The 18,588-nt window shown below is 45.1% G+C and overlaps 2 protein-coding genes across 4 annotated transcripts in view; both read right to left on the bottom strand.

The window, feature by feature from the left end:
- Positions 1-621: 621 nt before the first annotated feature.
- Positions 622-5,760, bottom strand: tmem267 (transmembrane protein 267). Its single transcript, XM_035608646.2, has 3 exons — positions 5,557-5,760; positions 3,207-3,687; positions 622-2,984 (listed from the first exon to the last, which is right to left on the bottom strand). Exons 2-3 carry the CDS (start codon positions 3,612-3,614, stop codon positions 2,649-2,651), a joined length of 744 nt encoding a protein of 247 aa, XP_035464539.1. The 5' UTR covers positions 3,615-3,687; positions 5,557-5,760; the 3' UTR covers positions 622-2,648.
- Positions 5,761-10,683: 4,923 nt separating this feature from the next.
- cntfr (ciliary neurotrophic factor receptor) overlaps positions 10,684-18,588 on the bottom strand; it is a 185,969-nt gene continuing 178,064 nt past the window's right edge. For 2 of the 3 annotated variants that reach the window (XM_035608637.2, XM_035608639.2), the window contains 4 exons: positions 17,877-17,997; positions 13,765-13,891; positions 13,586-13,636; positions 10,684-12,489 (listed from right to left, as the gene is read on the bottom strand). In XM_035608637.2, the coding sequence (XP_035464530.1) occupies positions 13,618-13,636; positions 13,765-13,891; positions 17,877-17,997 (267 nt within the window). In that variant the 3' untranslated portion in view covers positions 10,684-12,489; positions 13,586-13,617. The remainder of the gene's footprint in view (positions 12,490-13,585; positions 13,637-13,764; positions 13,892-17,876; positions 17,998-18,588) is intronic. The other variant, XM_035608640.2, reaches the window with a different exon arrangement.

Consider the following 18,588-nt stretch of genomic DNA (forward strand, 5'->3'; position numbering starts at 1 on the left):
CGGGCAGCTCAATGGGCTTTTGGAAGAAGACGCACTCGTACGTCTTCACTCTGCAGCTGAAGTCACGGAGCGGGTCACGGACCGGGTCACTGACCGGGTCACTGCCCGGGTCACGGACCGGGTCACTGCCCGGGTCACGGACCGGGTCACGGACCGGGTCACGGACCGGGTCACTGCCCGGGTCACTGCCCAGGTCACGGACCAGGTCACTGCACGGGTCACGGACCGGCTCACGGACCGGGTCACTGGCCAGGTCTCTGCCCGGGTCTCTCCCCAGGTCACTGCCCGGGTCACTGCCCGGGTCACGGACCGGGTCACGGACCGGGTCACTGCCCGGGTCACGGACCTGGTCACTGCCCAGGTCACTGCCCGGGTCTCTGCCCAGGTCACTGCCCGGGTCACTGCCCGGGTCACGGACCAGGTCACTGCCCGGGTCACTGCCCAGGTCACGGGGCGACGACACCATTACATTTCATCAGCGCCAGTGGGGTCACAAATTCAGGGATCATCTAGTGACGACAGCACCGAGCCGTGGTGAGTTGAGAGACTCCTAATTCTGGCAAATGTATTAACCATGATTTTAAATCTCATATCCAAAATAAATGCAGATGTACCACAAAATATATACATGATAGTTTTTATTGAGAGAAAAAGAACACTACATGGAATCATGTACTATCTTTACCCTCTTCAAATTGAAAAACAAAAGTGCAAGACAAATCAGAACCAGAATTTCAACAAAAATAAAATGTGCAAAATTCAACATAATAAATGGAGGTCACATGGTAAACATCAGCAGCAGTGAGAGAGAGAGAGATTATGATTCGCTGACAGTGACAATGACACCGGTGATTAAAAGTTGTTTTGGTGAAAACTTGTTTTGCATTACTTCAGTGTTGCACAAACTTTTTGTAACATTAATCCTTTGTGTAACAAAAATAAAATAAAACCTGAAAAAATACCAGAACAATAATTATTTTTTAATTTCTCTCCAAAACTTTTTTTAAGCTCTGACTCCAACATCCACGTCACTTCACAGAAAGAAAAAGAAAAAGTTATCGAAAGGTGAAGTAATTGTGAATCACTACAGCTCACTGCGGCCACCTAGTGGACAACGACCACCACTACAACTTTGATCACCAAGCAACGGCTTCACAAGAAAAAATATAATTATTTTTGGGAAATTGGGGAACAGTGGAACATTTTTCAGCATAGAATAAAAAGTCTGTCCCAGTTGAAAAATAAAAAAGATGCCGACCATTACAACGTCCTCATTCCCTTTTATAACGCAATCATATCCGTTATATTCAAACACATCTCTAGAACCCATTAAATATACACCCTATTACAACATATAATTATTATTAATATGCATCGGTTAAAACACAGTATGAACAATGGTGAAAAAAGGAATGTGTGTGTGTGTGTGTGTGTGTGATCAGTCTACATCTAAAACTGTGTCAGTGTAGTAGAATATTGATGTATGATATAACACATCTCTCTGCAAATTCAATAGCCGAATGAGAATTTCAACACGTACTGTTCAGTTTCATTTAAGTACAGTAGCATATTAAAAAAAAAAAAATTCAATAGGACACATACAGCTAAAGTTAACAGGTAATATTATTAAGATACTACTATTGTACAAATGAATGTTTCAAATAAATACACTTTCTACTTTCTAGTTTTTAATTTCCCTTATTCTTTCCCGTGGTTGGTGTTAAAACTAAAAGTCACACTTTCAAACAAGTGAGCCAAATATGTAAATGCACATAACACAATGATTGTTTTCTGGTTTCACTACGTTAATAAACTCCACCAATCGTTTTGGCACCGAAAAACCAACTACTGCAACTCCTGATGTGCAGAAACTGGCTTCTGAGGGGAAAACATGATATTTTTGCAGTGGTTAATTTTCCCATCTGTCACTGGAATGTGGTTGAGGTTCAAACATCGATGCACAACATGTTAAATGTCACTACTATGGCAGATGAACAGTTGTGGATGCACAGTGGGATAAGTGTTTTTACTGTTGCACTGCAGGGTGACAGTGACCCCTGCAGCCCTGTGGTTGACCTTTGGTTGACTTAATCCTTGAGTTAGGAGGACGAGGGGGCGGGAGAGTGGTGAAGGTGATACGAGTTCAGGGGCCGAGAAATGATGGGGGACATTTTAAAAGTTTAGTGTATGACGTCAAGTCCCGGGCCCCTCCTGTGTGTGTGTGTGTTTGGGTAAGATGAGCAGACGACAGCGGGCGAGTGTCGAGGCTTTAAAGGTCACTCGCAAAAAAACGATTAAGACAAGTTATTAGAGATCAGCAGCACTCGACAGCTTCCTTATTTATTTCCTTGTTATTGGGAGAAAAGTTTTCTTTTTTGAAAAGGTAATTCGTCATTTTTAAAGATGTTTGCAACCAAGGAAATTTTTCTTTTACATTGCAAGAGTTTTTGTTTTTCTTCGGAGTGTTTCTTCATCCTTGAGACTGGAAACAAATCTGGATTCCGAATTGTTTTATCCTTCCACAAAACATCTTTCAAGTGCTTATACCTCACAAATGAATTCTCCAGTAATTTCAAGTATGTAAGAGTTTGTTTCGCACAGCTTCGAATAATTTTTTTTTGATCGGTACCAGATCGTCAGCGGGGAGTCTAGACGTCGATGGCCACCCCGTGTTTGGTGGAGATCACGTCCCGGGTGCCCGTCAGGTACATGAGCACCGAGCACAGGTGCGGCAGCGTCGCCGTGGTGCTGACGTACAGCCAGTAGGGCAGCGGCGCCGTGTGGCCGAATGGGCACACCCACAGGCCGTGGCGCGCGGCGTCGCGCACGTGGTGCGTCGCCATGGAGACGAAGATCATCCACGGCAGGGAGCACCAGGCGTCCTTGAGGCGGCCGACCCACATGAGGAGGCGCAGGGAGAGGCACAGCGCGGGGATGAGGGAGGAGCAGTGCAGGGGGGGACGCTGGGGGAGGGACACCGCCGCCTGGATGGAAGAGACGGAGAGACCGGTAAATGTTTTACAAAATGTCCTGTGGCACTTTTAATATCAATCCACAATCTACACTTATTCATACTTTCAGCCCTTTACTGCACCAGCCCATGGAGAACGGTATTTCAATCCCATGTATGCTTGAGTGTGAAGTATGGAAGTGACAAAAATCTGAATTGAAACTGAAATTGAAATAAATTCAAGGTCGTACTGTACCTTGAGTGACAGTGATCCCGCCATGTAGAAGTGGTCCAGGTCAATGATCGACGCCAGGAGTCCGGCCAGCAGCACCTCGTACAGATCGCTCTTTTTCCTCAGTCCGATTACCACCGCCCACGACCACAGCCCCACCAGCCCGTGCGTGGCGTTGTCCAGGGCGGCGCGCAGCCACAGGTGGTGCTGGACGGCCGACAGCTGCAGCGCGTGGTCCGCCGCCACGCAGAACATGCCGAGGCCCGCGGACGCCAGCAGCGAGGCGGAGCTGAACGTCTGCAGGAGGGCCTGGGCCTTCTCCGTCTCCACGGCCAGGCTGAGGGGCACGGGGCCGCCGGCCGCCCCGAGGCCCGCCCCCAGCAGCGGGGACGAGGAGGCGGAGGAGTCGAGCTTGGAGTAGAATCCTTGCATGTTGACTTGATGGCTGTCGGAGGGGGGGAGGGGGTGGCCAGTCGCCGCTGGAGGTCAGAGGGATTCAGGTAAACTGGAGGAGGAAACAAAGAGAGGGGTTGATGAGGGCTTCAACGTGAAGGGAATCGCCTCGTCTTCCTTCCTCGGCTGCCATTACTTGTAGTGCGTCTGCATGTTGCCATAATTGTCAGCGTGAATGCATTTAAACATTTAAAATAAAGTGTGAGTACTGGAAGTTCATGAATTGAGGCACAGCACCGGCTTCTCGAGATTGACATAATACCCCACTGCAGCCACAAGAGGGCAGTAAATTACAAAATTAATTTAAAAAAAGGCATAATAACAACATTAGATTAATTAGAACATCCTGTTCTGTGATGTGAGGACAAGATTATATGACTTCTACTTCTCTGTTACTCTGAAGTCTATTATTAGCTTTAGCCTCCCTCACCCTGACGTCATGCCTCTGGGGTTAAGATAAATTGTGGACAGTGATATTAATATCTTGGACCTCGTGTCTGTATTGTTGCAGACGGTTCCTTTCTCGATGCATTTTCCTGAATATTCCTGCTGAACACTCCTATCTACCTATATTTAGCAGAAATGTTTTTTAACGATGTGCCAATATCACAGTGCAGCAAGAAACAGAATAAAACACCCCAGAATAAATGTCACTGTCCCACAGCGGCAAGAACATTTACACTCTTTGTCTCACTCTCACAAATAAAGATGATACACGCGACAGCGTTCACAATAATACACAAAAGACAGCATGCATTGTTGACCAATGACGTGCATTATTTATTAATAACTTCTATAAATAAAACTTCCCGGCCAGGATCGTCAGTGTCATCATGACACTGACTGTGGCACAAAGGTACAGATGATGCATGTAAGAAAGACTCTCTAACATCATATATTTTACTGTACAAATTATTTCTCCACCCTCCATAAGATCTTATTAATCCAACGTCGGGGAATTCACTTCTACAGAAGAAGTCAAATCGAGGTAGACAAACGAAAGGGCGACAAATAGAGTATATAGAAAATATTGATGATGTGCATGATATATAAACACGAAATCAAAGTGCAGTGGCGCAGGATGATTGGATATATTGCACTGTGACCTGAGGTGAATAGAGGGTGCGAGGACATGATGAGTTTACATTGTTCTAGTGTTGAAGAGCCACTGGGTTCATATTACACTGCACACAGTATGTGCACAGCAGTCCTGATGGTTGACCCCCTGCATCCTGATGTTATAACAGGTCCTCACAGCGGGCTCGTCACGTGGGAGGGGCCTCGTTATGAAAAGCCTTATGGACCCAGAGGGGAATTAGAAAATAGGGGTCTCTCTCTCTCTCTCTCTTCTTCTTCTTCTTCTTGTTTCCCACGCAACCGGGTGAAATGTAGGACGAGCTCAGAATCCACCCCATCGTTACCAGCTGCTGCAACGTGTCTAATCTCTCGCCCACAAAAAAATATACATGATCATTTTTATCAAATGACAACACTGATCTGTATTACATCTCAATCAGCTGTTCAACCTGCAGCATCTCAACGTCAGCGACGTTTAAGCTAACCACGGTTAGCACCGCTTTTGTTCGTCCGATCACAGACAAAGTGTTGGGGCGTTTTAAAGAAAGAAAGAAAGAAAGAAAGAAAGAAGGACGTGATGTTCGTCTTCATCCGACCGAACTACACGAACGCGAGTGGCGGTGACAGGTAGCTCTCGAAGCTAAGTGGCTAACAGTGACAGCGGCTTTGTGTAGGCGGCAGCAGCTGTCGCGTGCTAACTGCGCTAACAACCGCTCGGTTCCGCGACACGATACCGCTTCGCTTCCGGGTAAAACATGTGAGTTATATAGTTTTTCTGGTTAACTCAGGCGTTATTCGTGTGTGTTATTGAGCAGCCGGGTTGATGAATACAAAGACAACTCACCTCATATCCCTGCATCGGTTATTATGGCTCCTTACTTCTTCTGTTGAGTTTTGCGGTAGGGGTTAATGGCGGACCGGCACTCTGCTGCCACCCACAGGTCGTGAGGAGGAACTGACGGGTACAAGAATTTTCTTCTTCTTCTTCTGCTACTGCTAATGCTACTGCCAATGCTACTGATAATGCTACTGCTTCTTCTTCTTCTTCTTCTTCTTCTTCTTCTTCTTCTTCTTCTTCTTCTTCTACTTCTTCTTCTTCTTCTTCTTCTTCTTCTTCTTCTTCTTCTTCTTCTTCTTCTGACTTTCCGGCGGACTAGATGCCTTGTGGCACATTGCTGCCCCTCACAGGTCAGTTTCACTACAGTTCCTGTATCTTTGTGCGTGTTCACTATGTATAATCGAAATTAAAGTCTTAGATTAAAAATCTTTCAAATAGATATTTGAATCAATACAATATGTTTAACCTGTTCTATGTTTAGTCTAATACATTTTTAAAAGTGCCTTATATCCTTGAATATCAAATCTGGCATAGTGCATCTCAGTTGAACTGAGTTATGTAGTTATGTAAAAGCACTGCCTTGCTGTCCTTTGTTCAATTGCTCCTGTGTCTGAACTAAACATTATTATAGGGCAAAATATGACCAAAATCTTTTTTTTATTGTGCACTCCAAGATATGCATATTTATAGGTTTGCATCTGCACTGGCTCCTCAACTGGCCAGAGTCAATTTTCCCCTCTGTGTTACTCCCTCAATCTCAATCTCTCCAGTAATCTCAATGTGTGTCTATGTATGTATGTATATCTATGTGTGTGTGTATATATGTATACATATATGTACAGTAAAAAGGAGACTTGCAGTCGTCCAATCATGATCAATTTGAGAGACCACAGGATGAAAACAATTGTACTACCTTCAGACTGACTACATAACAAAGATTTTAATATTATGAAGTGATCAACACTGTCTGCGGTCTGGCTCTTGGTAAAATGATGAAATTGAATTAAGTTCGCAAAAGTTGGCGCGGATGTCTCAGTCAGGACTTTACGATTCAAAACGTGTTTTTCAAAACGAGATGTGTGATTAAAATATCTGTCACGTTTATGAAATGTGACTAGCGGGTTTTAGCACAATGATGATTCATTTGACGAACGTGACGGGCAGAATAATCTCAATCCTGAACCCTGACTGACAGATAATATTGGTTCCCTTATCTCAAATTGGGGGGCGGGGGGCTGCTGAGTGGATGGTTTTTAAATAGATGTGTCAGTTCAGACGCTGAAACTCGCCGTCCAATAAACTCAACTCTATACCCGTCATCTAGAATCCAATTTTTAATAACATCTCTATTTAACATCCAATTTCATATCTGTACAGACAAGTGTAAACCCCTTTAATGGGATGTCTTTTAACGAGCCCGGGTCTCTTTACTGACTCTCAGTGGGAAGTCGTTCGGAATTTCAATTTCGGGCTATTCCTCCACTTACGCTCTTGTCTGCTCCCCCGGTGTCCATTTAGCGATCTCGTGTAAGTTTGAACCGCGTAACACGGGTCTGCTGCGTGGGAGAAATGAAATGGAGAAGATCACGACTGGACGAATATCCAGTAGTATCTAATATTTTGGACCTACCTTAATAATCGTCCCTACAACGTTGACACACTTTTACGAATATAAAGCCACACATCACACCCGTTTCAACCTCTGTTCATTTTAGAATTATTTCAAATGGCCAGGATCATCAATATCTTATCCCTTTGATTGTGAAGCACTTTGTGACCAAAGCGTCTGTGAAAAGGTGCTGTACTCAGTTTCCCATGGTGCTCCATCATTACTTATTTATTGGAATGGAGCTGCAAGTGTCCACGGTTGCATTGTAATTTGAAAGACCTGTGTTCTCTCCAGGGAAAACTCAAAAAAAAACAAAAAAAAAAAACAGGATCCAAGTCTGAAATGTCCCTTAGCTGCCACAATGAGCTGTAGGACGTTTTGGGGAGAGAACCCAAAATAATACACAGAGTTCTTGCAGAGCTCGCTGAATATATAACGCAGTTGCATTTTCAATCGCTGCACCAAAGCTGCGATTTCTACTCCTCAACAGTGTCGGTGTGTTCTGTCGTGTTTCAGGCTTGACGAGCAGCTGCTAGGACGACTCCTGTGAATGGGTTGACTCGAAAGGCATCATCGTCGTCATCATCAGGATTCCAGACGAGGAGAAAGGGTTCCTTCCTTTTTTCCTCTTCCTGTCCTTTTCAAGACACATTTTCTGCGTCATGAAACAATGTTGAGGGTCTTTAAACATGTGCCGGCTGAGCTGAGCAGATGGCGATTCATTTGCAAACCCTACACTCCATCCTGGAGCAAAGAGGAGAGTAATAATTGGGATAATGGGCCGCCCGTTTTAATGGTTGGCCTCGATTGATTTGTGGGTCACGTGAGGACCACGGGAATCCAGCGTGAGTTTGAATCATTCAGTACCACGGAGAGAGACACAGTGACAATGAGTGCGTCTGAATGTTTTCAGCACCACAGACAGTGCACAGCGACAGAGGTTGTGTCTCTGCTGCCCTCCAGTGGCCAAAGGCCGGATCGTCATTGTTGTCAGAAGAAAAAAGAAAGAAGAAGTTAAAATAGAAGGTGCTAGATTAAAAAAGCATGACAGGAATTGGGAAAAAAGAAGAAAAGAAAACGTCGTTCTTAAAATTCATCTTCATTTGGGCTTTTCTGCCGCTAATGTTTCTTCGTTCATTAGTCCGAAACCAGAGACAAAAGAAAAACCACATTCGGACATGGACTTTACAAAGTATTGCTGCCTGAGAGCACCAGAGTCCTCTACATGCCACGTCTGGATGGATCAAATTCCCTCACAACGGCGTGAAAAATAAATTGGTGAAATAATGGCCGGAAAAGAATGAAGAAGGAGAAGAAAATTAATTATGTAAGATAAAAGAAAGGAAAAAAATTGTGTGCACTGGGATACTGTAAATTGGCTCCAGCCCCCTGCGCGACCCTTAAAGGACAAAGCGGTGTCTAGATAATGGATGGAGGGAGGGATGGATGAACATTGTAAATTGGTAGCACGAGGAGGAAGTATGAAAATACTGTGTGAGGAAGCAGAGCAGACAGAAATAGTTCAACAATGAAATATAGGGAGACGGACAGCGGGAGAAAGAGACGGAGAGGCGGAGAGTTGAGCGTTAAGAGGCGAGAGCTAAAAGCCGAGGCAGAAGTGAGAGAGCAGGGAAGCAGAGATCGTGTCATTCATCCAGTTATCAGTGAAAGGTCAAACTAGTCATTAGAGCGGAGCAGAGCTGTTGGACCTGACAGGCTCTCTCACACACACACACGTGCACACACACACACACACACACACACACACACACACACACACACACACACACACACACACACACACACACACACACACACACACACACACACACACACACACCCTTATATTCCCCCAGGTTAATGTGGATCACATTGCGGTTGCAGACAAAGAGCATGGCTGCACGTTTCAACTGCCATTTACTTAAAGCTCAGTCGAGGTGAGAAGTTCTTTGGCTTCGTCCTTTTAACTCTTTTCTCAACAAACGCAAGCGCAAAGAAATGTGACCAAGAACAGCGAGGACAATAAATATATGCAGTCCTCGTCGTTCTTCTGCCGCGGCCCCATCACCCTCTGTGCTCTGTCATTGTAAATATTAATTGGGTTCTCATCGACATTGGAAAAAAGAAAGGCCAAGGCCGGTATGAGCGAGGGAAGAAGAAACACCCACGCACGCACACACACACACACACACACACACACACACACACACACACACACACACACACTCGAGTCCAGCTGACAGCTGTTAGATGGTGTATTGACTTGTCCTAGGTCTCCAGATCGGCCTGCCAGGTCTCGTCAGAATAATGAAAGAAAGAGAGCTTGAGAGAGAGAGCGAGAGCGAGAGAGAGAGGTATACAGCTAAATTTGGACCAAGTGAAATATCCAATTTTTATCTCCTACTATTTTCTTATTAAACATATGTGACTGAATGTCATCACTATGTTTCCACGGACACATAGTGATGTCGTCCACTATCCAGAGAGTTGATGGTTTGATCCCCGGCCCCTCCAGCCTGCGTGCCTGTAAGACACTCGACCCTAAATTGGGCCGGACGGCTGTGCTGGTGGTGCATAAATGGTGTGTGATAGTATAAAGCGTACTGTATGAGTGTGTGTGTGTGTATGTGACTTGCACTGTAGAGCGCTTTGGGTGGTCGATAAGTCCAAAAAGAAAAGAAAAGAAGGTGCTTTAAAAATCCACCCATCTTCCATTTTAAAATGGTCGTCGAACCCCGTCTGTATTTTTGAGCAATTGGCCGTGATTCTATACTTTTACTTTACAGTGGTCTTCAGCAGGGGAGCGACTGTATACAAACCTGTGAGCCAGAGCACGACGGAGAACGTGGCTGAAAGCGGCTGTGCAATGTGTTGTCTGAGAAGCAGTAAACCATAGTTCCCTCTTTGACATTAAAGAAGGGGATTCAGTATCAAAAAAGTAACGTTAAAGTCTTGATATTTGTTCAAAATGGCAACTGATTATATATCTGTCTTTATTAATTCACAAGCTATTATCCGTGTGCTCGACACGATGCATCCGAATCTCTCGGTGTCAACCGGTTGAGGCATATTGTTTTAAATCGTAAAAAAAACAACAACAATAATGTCCACAAATCTCCTGCATCGATATTTCAACTGCGAATCAAGTGGAAAAAAGATCCGCCTCAACTGATCACCCATAGTCCGTCTGGAACTGTAAATATACTTTTTGCCTGGCAGCCAAATTGAGAGAAAATGTTGTTGTCACGAAGTATTGATTTGGGAAAAGAGTTGAAACAAAGGCAACATTCGTTCACGGCCAAGTGTGTGTGGGAGGTGAAAAAAAAATAATTCATCAGCACTCTCATCACACTGAAATATGAAATAAGATTGCAGCTGTGTATTCATGCCAGTTTAAAACAAATGGATTCCTTTTTCTTTTCTTTTTTTTTTACCTCACCTTGATCTCGCAGTTATCAGGTCCACACATTGCACAGTGGTGTTCTCGAAAAGGCAAAATTACGAAAAAGTACGAGGCCGTCGTGTCATCATTCATTGTGAAATGGTCACATTTAATGGTTGAAACCTGTCATTGTATATACATCTATAAAAAAGACCCCAGGTACAGGTTACGACATTCTACTGCTAAATACATACATTATTATTATTATTATTATTAAATAATAAACTTTTTGTTCAATGTTAAAGTTACATATCATAGTTTACAAAATAGGATCAAGGAGAATTAAGCCATTATGAATGTCTGAAAAAAAGAAAAGAAAAACTAAAGTCCTATATGTGTGTGTTTTTTCTATTATTTGTCCGTAAAATAAAAAAAATTACAATAAAACACATCGATATTCCTTTTGAATAACATAATATTAACTGGTGATATTGGCTACTGAAATGTAAACTGCAATAAGACATTTTTTTTTTTTGTGTTTTTGTAAAGGCGTCTTGAATTTTGAAACGCAAACAACATCTTTGTGTTATTGTATTTTACAGCACAGAGCAGAATGGAACCAAAAAACCTAACGTCGCTCCTATCGATGCTTCAGTCGCCGACTTGGTCGCCGTCGCTACAAAGTCGAAAAACAAACAAACCAAACAAATGTGGGTGTGGCCAAAGAACCGCTCAGTCTCAAATCCACTGAAATCCTCTTTAACAAATCCAGGTCCTCCTCCTCCTCCTCCTCCTCCTTCGCCGGTCGCCGCCGAAAAGCAGAATGTAAAGCTAATTGTCTAAACAAGCCCGACTACTGTTACCGGAAATCCCCAAAAAGTGTTAGTCCTCGTGTCGAGAAAACGAAACCAAACAACGAATCGCTGCGTCACGTTTGACTCGCCGGAGTCGGAGGCGAACAGATTCAGAGGCTGATTGAGTGTCGGCTAAATCTGTGACCGCTCTGGTTCATACAAACAGGAGCTGCGGGGTATCCTCAGTTTCGTCCCAAAGTTTGATTCCTATACCGTTATTGATAAGGACACACACTCACTCACACACACACTCACACACACACACACACTCACGCACACACACACAATTTCCGGGGGTTCTCAACCCGTGACGAAGGCAGGCACAAGCTTTCAGGAAGCTCAGGGAATTGTTTGGGAACCATTTTGTTCGGGGGGTGAAGTTGAGTCTTTGGCATGATGATTTAGCTGTATGGGGGGGGGTATGGTAACTATACACACAAACACACACAAGCTCTATACATGTGTGTGCGCGCGTGTGTTTGTCTGTGCAGCGCTACGTTTTTTTTAAGAGGGCAGTTTCAAAATCGGGACGAATCGATTGATGAATAAAAAAAAGAACGGCAAAGGTTTTTTTCCTCATCTTGTGAGTTGATTTTGTTGCGCAGCGGAGGAGGTTTGTTTTTTTCCATATTCAAACTGCCGTCTTCCAAAAACAAGTCAGTTGTTGCTGTGGCCCGTCAGAGCCACCAGGGGGCGATATAAGACTATTGGTGCTGATTTCACTGCTGCTGCTGCTGCTGCTGCTGCTGCTGCTGCTGTTGTTGTTGTTGTTGTTGTTGTTGTTGTTGTTGTTGTGGTGGTCGTCGCTGCTGTTGATGACGATGCCGCTTTCAGAAGTTTCCCTCAGAACATCTTCGTCGTCACCATTTAATCAAAAAATAAAAATAAAAATGCTGAACCGCATTGTCATTGTCTGAGTTCATGTCTAAGTAACCTGGGTGAGTAACTGTGTGAAATGATCAATGCACTGTATCCTTTAAAACAACATGTGCAAAATAGAAAAAAGACCAGCCGCCTGCTCTTCCTCTTCCTCCTCCACCTCCTCCTCCTCCTCCTCCTCCTCTCACGCGTCCTCTCCTTTGACACGTTTAGATCTGGAGAAGGAGACAGAAGCGCAAGTTAGGCATCTTGTTTTTTCCATTTATCCAGGTAAAAGTACCAAAGAATCACGATAGGAAAGAAGAGAAGTTCTCATACAATCGTTCATTTGAAAAACTTTGAACCGTGAACATTTAATAAAACTGTCTGAGGAGTTTAAAAAAAGGGGAAATGTTCAGTGCGTAGGGATTTAGTGGCCCCTAGTGGTGAGGTTGCAGAAGGCGACAGACAGGGAAAGAGGCGGCAACATGGACGGCTGAGGGGTGGGTCTTTAACGATATAAATATATATGTATCATGATCAATATTCAGGTGCTCATTGTTCTTTGTGAAATAAAAGAAATTCATGCAAGGCGGAAGAACGTCTCTTCAAAAGTTATCCAACTACTAAAGAACCTTTCCGAGCGTACGGGAGAACCAACAGTGGCTTTCAGTTTACGTACAGTAAAGACCTTCCCCTCTCTAGAGCCTAGTGTTTTGGTTTGTCCATTCTGGGCTACTGTAGAAACAAGGGGCTCTTAGCTTCAGGTGATTAAACACTAATGAAAACATAATGATGAATAGTAAATTCAAAAAGCCTAGCGTAATATTCACATCACATGTTTATTCAGAAGCCTTATCTGTATGAGTAGGTGGTTATTGTAGGGATACTGGAACGATTGTGCTTCAACCATATTCATAAACCTGACTCGCTTCGCCCTCCGGTGGTCAAACCGATCATCTTGAGTTCTCCTCGAGATGTTTAATGTGCTGCCGTTTAATGCGTCAGCGTATAGTCCCTGTCTCCTGGGTGCAAAAGCCATTTCCTGTTTGCACACCCTTCACAGTCAACATCCCAGCAAATCCGCTGATCAACGTCTACATTTTCGACAGGGCACATGCTATTAAAACACGATTTAAAGTGTTAAAACCATTTGAAATGAATGAGACGGGACGGCATTGGACAGGGGACTCTGCAGAAGAAGAAAAAAAGAAAAAAAATATGAAGATCCTTTGCCCTTACCTCACTACTATCACCCCCCCCCGCCCCCCCCCCCCCCCCCCCCCCCCCCCCCGCCCCCGCCCCTCCACTTGGGTCATAAAACAAACTAACCCAATTGTTGTTGCTCTCGCTGCCCCTCGACGTCAATAGACATGCATCGACCTGCGGATATATATGACTGAAGTTTAGGATCAATTCAAAAGATGAGGGGTTTGTAGACGCATTACAAGAGGTGTCTGTGTGTGTGTGTGTGTGTGTGTATTTGTGAGTGTGTGTGTGTTTTCTCTTACCAGATGAACAGCAGCAACATTCCTAACAGCAACGGGGAGAAGAAGGTGAAGACCCGGGCAGCTCTGCCCACCGGAGGTTCGGCCTTTTGCGGTGCGTTGGAAGATGGTATGGGAGATGTCTTGGTCTCTGGAAAACACCACAATTCCTTACTGAGCCATAATTTAGTCAAGTGACGCCCAACTTTAATTTGTCCTTTTTTTTTTTTTTTAAATGTCCTATTGCTGAAATGCCGCCAGAGCGACGTTGTGATGGATGGACACTGAGAAGTGCTCATCCCACCGGGAAGAGCCGAACAGAAAGAAAGACAGAAAATACAGTGCAGAACGAAATCAATTCTAATCTGCAAGAGCAATCGATATGAGACTTGTCAAGGCGGTCATGAAGTGAACTGGACCAAAAAAAAATGAAAAAGAAAATCTCAGTCACAGGCCGCGGGCGAAAAAGTGAAGGACAGAAGACGGAGCAAAAAAAGTGGATAGATAATATATGGCGACGGAAAGAAGAGAGATAGTGAAGCGGCGGATGAGGTAAAACCCCCCCCCCCCCGAGGAAAAGGAGGCGGTGGGAAGAGCAGAAGGTGGATAGATGAAGGGAGGGGAGGAAAAAGAAACTGTGAAAGTTACTAAATTGCTGATAGGAGCCACGTTGGAAAGCCCATCGCTCTCCACACCCGTATCACACTGTACATTTACGATTGTAATGAGAGCTGGGAGGCCGACTGGGGTCACGTCTAGGTTTCTCCTTCTTTTTCTGTTGTTTTGTTTTTTCGACAAGATTTCACTTGGTAAAATCCAAGGACAAAGAAATGTGTGAAAAATGAAATGGACCGTCCCATCGACAAATCGAGTCACATTCACGCAGCGCTGCGATGTAGCGCGCCCTTTTTTATTTTTTCATGGCCCATTCATGCACAGCCGGAATTTAAGCGTCTTGCCCAAGGACACGTCGGCATTGCCGGGATCGAGCCGCCGACCTTCGGGGGGTTAGAAGGTCGACGGTCTCTACCTCCTGAGCCGCCAAGGCATTTACACTGCATTTTCCAGTAGGTGCGATTAAAAAGCTTTGCGGCGAAACATATAGATAGACGCTGGAAAATTCCTCCTCTGCATAGGCCGTTTTTTAGTGCCTCAATTTCGGTTTCACGCTGCGTGTCAACGTTTTCATAAAACGCGGCTATTGCTACAGCTGCAGGGCGGCACAGCCGACATTAACTCGCGCGCGCTGTCCGCCGCTCGGGCCTGGAACCCAAAGCATTTTCTTTCTTTCTTTTGACTGGAGAGAGATGATGATTTCCCTCTCCTTCCAATTAATGACTGTTGCGTAGTGCGGCGTTGGGAGTTGGGAGATATTAGGGGGAGGCAGCCAGGTGTGAAATAGCACGAGTGAGTGGGACAAGGAGAGGAGGGAGAAAAAGGAGATCTCCGGCAGCTCGCACTTCGCCAAAAAAAAAATGACGCAGAACAAGTGACGTGACGCCGAGCGAGGAGAGACAGCGTCGATGTAACCAGGAAGTCGAGGACATTTTCCGGCTGTCACCGAGCACGTTGACTTCCAGCCAACCTGGATCCCTAAAACAATCACCCCTCCCACTTTGCCGCTCGATGTCACATTGACGGCACAAGAAGTTTTTTTTTTCTTTCTTTCCGCAGGCAACATTTGGAACAACGGTACCCCTGCTCAGCATTTATCCGCGGTGGTTGCCGCTTGTCGAGCGATTGCACTAAAAGGAAGCGAGAGGCAGGCGATATGTCTAATGCTGCCGGTTTCGGTGCGAGACAGTGTCCAGTATCCGTCTCTCGGACGTGGGCGGGGCAGAAACAAAGATGGCGCGGGCAACTTTGGAAAGCCCCCGGACGGTGATCTGCTTTGTTCGGTGTTCAGTGCGGGTTGCCAGGCGACTGGTCCTGTCGGTGATGGGACGGGATGTCCGAGAGTCGGCCCACACTGATGTGCGACGAGCGCGCTATTCTGGTTTTTCACTCCGGGAGGTGCGGCTCACCTCATGGGCGGAGGCGAGAGAGGGAGACGACAGAGGGAGAAGAGAGGAAATGGAGCATTTGTAAGTGTGTGTGTGTGTGTGTGTGTGTGTGTGTGTGTGTTTCGACTGAGCGCTGCACAATTAATAACGTTCAAGGAAGTTGACTAATTTCCTTTTCGGCTGCAGGAAAATATCGGTCAGCGTGTGGATGTTAACAAGACAAGTCATCGACAGGCTGATCCGATACTTCCCCTTGTTTACCCGCTGACGTCATTGGTTTTAAGTGAATATGTGTTTTCCCGCAACAGTTTTTTTTCAAAACCGACGGTTCCTCTCAGTCATTGTCATTTGACAATGTGCATGAAAACAAAAGGAAGATGAAAACAGAAAGGATATATACAGTGTTTCTTAGATATTAGACCAGAAGGGGGGGGGGGGGGGGGGGGGGGGGGGGGGGGGGGGGGGGGGCAGTCCACTACACAGATGTAATCAGTCATTCAGGAAGTAACGTCTGTAAATAAAGTGGCCCAAGGCCAGACAAAAAACAGACAGATGGACGCGAGGTGTGACGTAGTGAGGAGAGGGATAGAACGCATGATAGAAATGGATAGAGAGAGAGAGAGAGAGAGAGAGAGAGAGAGAGAGAGAGAGAGAGAGAGAGTTGAAGAGACCTTGAGGCAAAACAGAGGTGAAAGAGAGAACAGAAAGAGGAGAGGAGGGAAGGGGAAGCAGCCGCTGTGTCGAGGAGAGGAGTGAGGAGAATCCCAATGACCTCCTGTTCTTTTCCCCGAGAACAAGAATAACACAATATGTACTGAGTGTTCATGTTTGTTTGTGTGTTTTTTATTATCCAGGCGAGCTCCCTCAGTGACGACCAGTGATGACGACGGGCACGCAGTGCCCCGCACGGCCAAGGGGAGTCACTGTTGCACAGGCAAAGAGACAGGGAGCGACAGGTGGACGTGACAAACTTTTCCAAAACAAAGAAGATCATATTTTAGACTGGGTTCCTATCGTTTTTTTCCCCACATCTGTGCCCTGACAGTGTTATATCCGTGTGGCAGAGTTGATCAGTAAAACCCCCTTGTGACTTTATCAATATGTTGACATCTCAAGGGAGAGATTGATGGTGTCGGCTATAATCGATCAACTTAATCGAAATTCACACGGCCCCTTGTAAATCAAAAATATAGATTCAATATGTTTTTCCTCAAAAACGAACAGAAGAAGTTGATTTTCTTCAGCCGCGACCAGCGTCTGCAAACCTTCTCCTCAGACTGAGTACAACCGGACAACCTGCACCAATATTTTTGATTTTATTATTATGAGTTAGTTTCTTGTCTACGGTTTGATTGACAGTTTGCAGCAGAAAAAAATAAGACAGCGCCTCATCCAGGGTCATGTCGTAGACTATAGCTGTGTCCCCTCCTGCCCTTTTGTATTTTGTTGCTTTGCCACTCCGGCGTGGTCGCAGAGACACGTGAGTGCAATGTTCAGACTTGGAATGTACATCTCGATTCTCATTTGACAAGCGAGCCATCTCTGATCTCTGTGCCGCGTGCTGACGTCGTGCCAACCAGATGATTCCCAGAGACAGATTTTTGTCCGTGTGTGTCAGGGCCCATTGAAAATCCATAAAGAATTCACTGCTAGATTATCATTCATCATGCATTACAAAACCTAGAATGTGTAGTGTCATTCTGTAAGTCAATTTGAAATTGTCGGAGAAGACGTGAGCGTTTAAAAAAAAACAGAACATGGCAAATTTCACCAATTTTCCCCCGAAGCAGCGTTCGGGCTGTCGGGCCGATGTGAGCCGATTCTTCTGGAGGCTGCTGGATCTTATAACTTCAGCCGCGATAAAAGAAGTTCAAGGCTATCAAACGCTTGTAAGTGTACTCAATTTAATGATAAGGAAAGTTATTAACAAAACTTAATTTCATACCTAACTGGTTCAGGAAATTTACAGTGTGACAGCCGTTGGGCACAAAAAAAAAAATCCTAATACAGGAATCCTGTATTAACTTCACAATGATAATTCTCCAGCTCATGGACTGATAAAAACCAAACAGCATGTTAAACAAATACTCGTAATATTTCTACGTACGGTACACGTGTGAGCCCGTGACCTACCGGTGGGAAAGTCCCCTTCGGTTGTGGAGGTGATGGGCAGAGGATCTTCAATCCAGGGTGTGGAATGGACGGCGACGCTCCAGTCGCTCCACGTCCCGATCTCTGTGTCCTTGGCCGCCACCTGTGGAACACAAGGACAGGGGAAGAAAGAAAAGGCAAAAAGGATTTGGTAAGAATCTGCAGAACACCAATTTGTTTCTGTACACATCTGATTATTTGTATATATTTTCCCCAAAAATCTGCGGTCGGTGAAATTGCTGGACATAGAGTAGTTGTCGTGGGAACATTAGGCTCCATTCACTTTGTTGGTGTTGTTGATGTGTCATCCGTCAATGTGGTTCGGCCTTGTCGTCGTTTTACTGATTTGCACTGATTTAACTAACGGACTGTGTTTTGTAATTTTCTGCCGCCATCTGGTGGTAAAGTTGCAAACCGCAACCGACTGAGCAACCGACAGGGGACCCTTTATGGCGGCGCACCGCTAATTCCATTTCCGGTTTCCCGCGGCGTCTGAAAATTCAGCGCGAACGCAACGTATTCTGAACACGGTTTTGTGCAACAACCGTGTTCAACACGACGATGGCGAACATGGCGACCCACACGGAGGTCGGGTCCACCTCATGTGACTGTATTTAACTCATTCAGAGGTGATTATACATATATGAACACATAGTTATGGACAATATATTCAATTTCTGTGAGTAGGTTCTTC

The sequence above is a fragment of the Scophthalmus maximus genome, chromosome 20 (assembly GCF_022379125.1).
Source record: "Scophthalmus maximus strain ysfricsl-2021 chromosome 20, ASM2237912v1, whole genome shotgun sequence".
Lineage (NCBI taxonomy): Eukaryota > Metazoa > Chordata > Actinopteri > Pleuronectiformes > Scophthalmidae > Scophthalmus > Scophthalmus maximus.

Coding starts and splice junctions, on each gene's coding strand:
- tmem267 (XM_035608646.2), bottom strand. CDS start 3,614: ATGCAAGGATTCTACTCCAAGCTCGACTCCTCCGCCTCCTCGTCCCCG. Junction 2,985..3,206: donor CGGGATCACTGTCACTCAAG/GTACAGTACGAC, acceptor TCTTCCATCCAG/GCGGCGGTGTCCCTCCCCCA.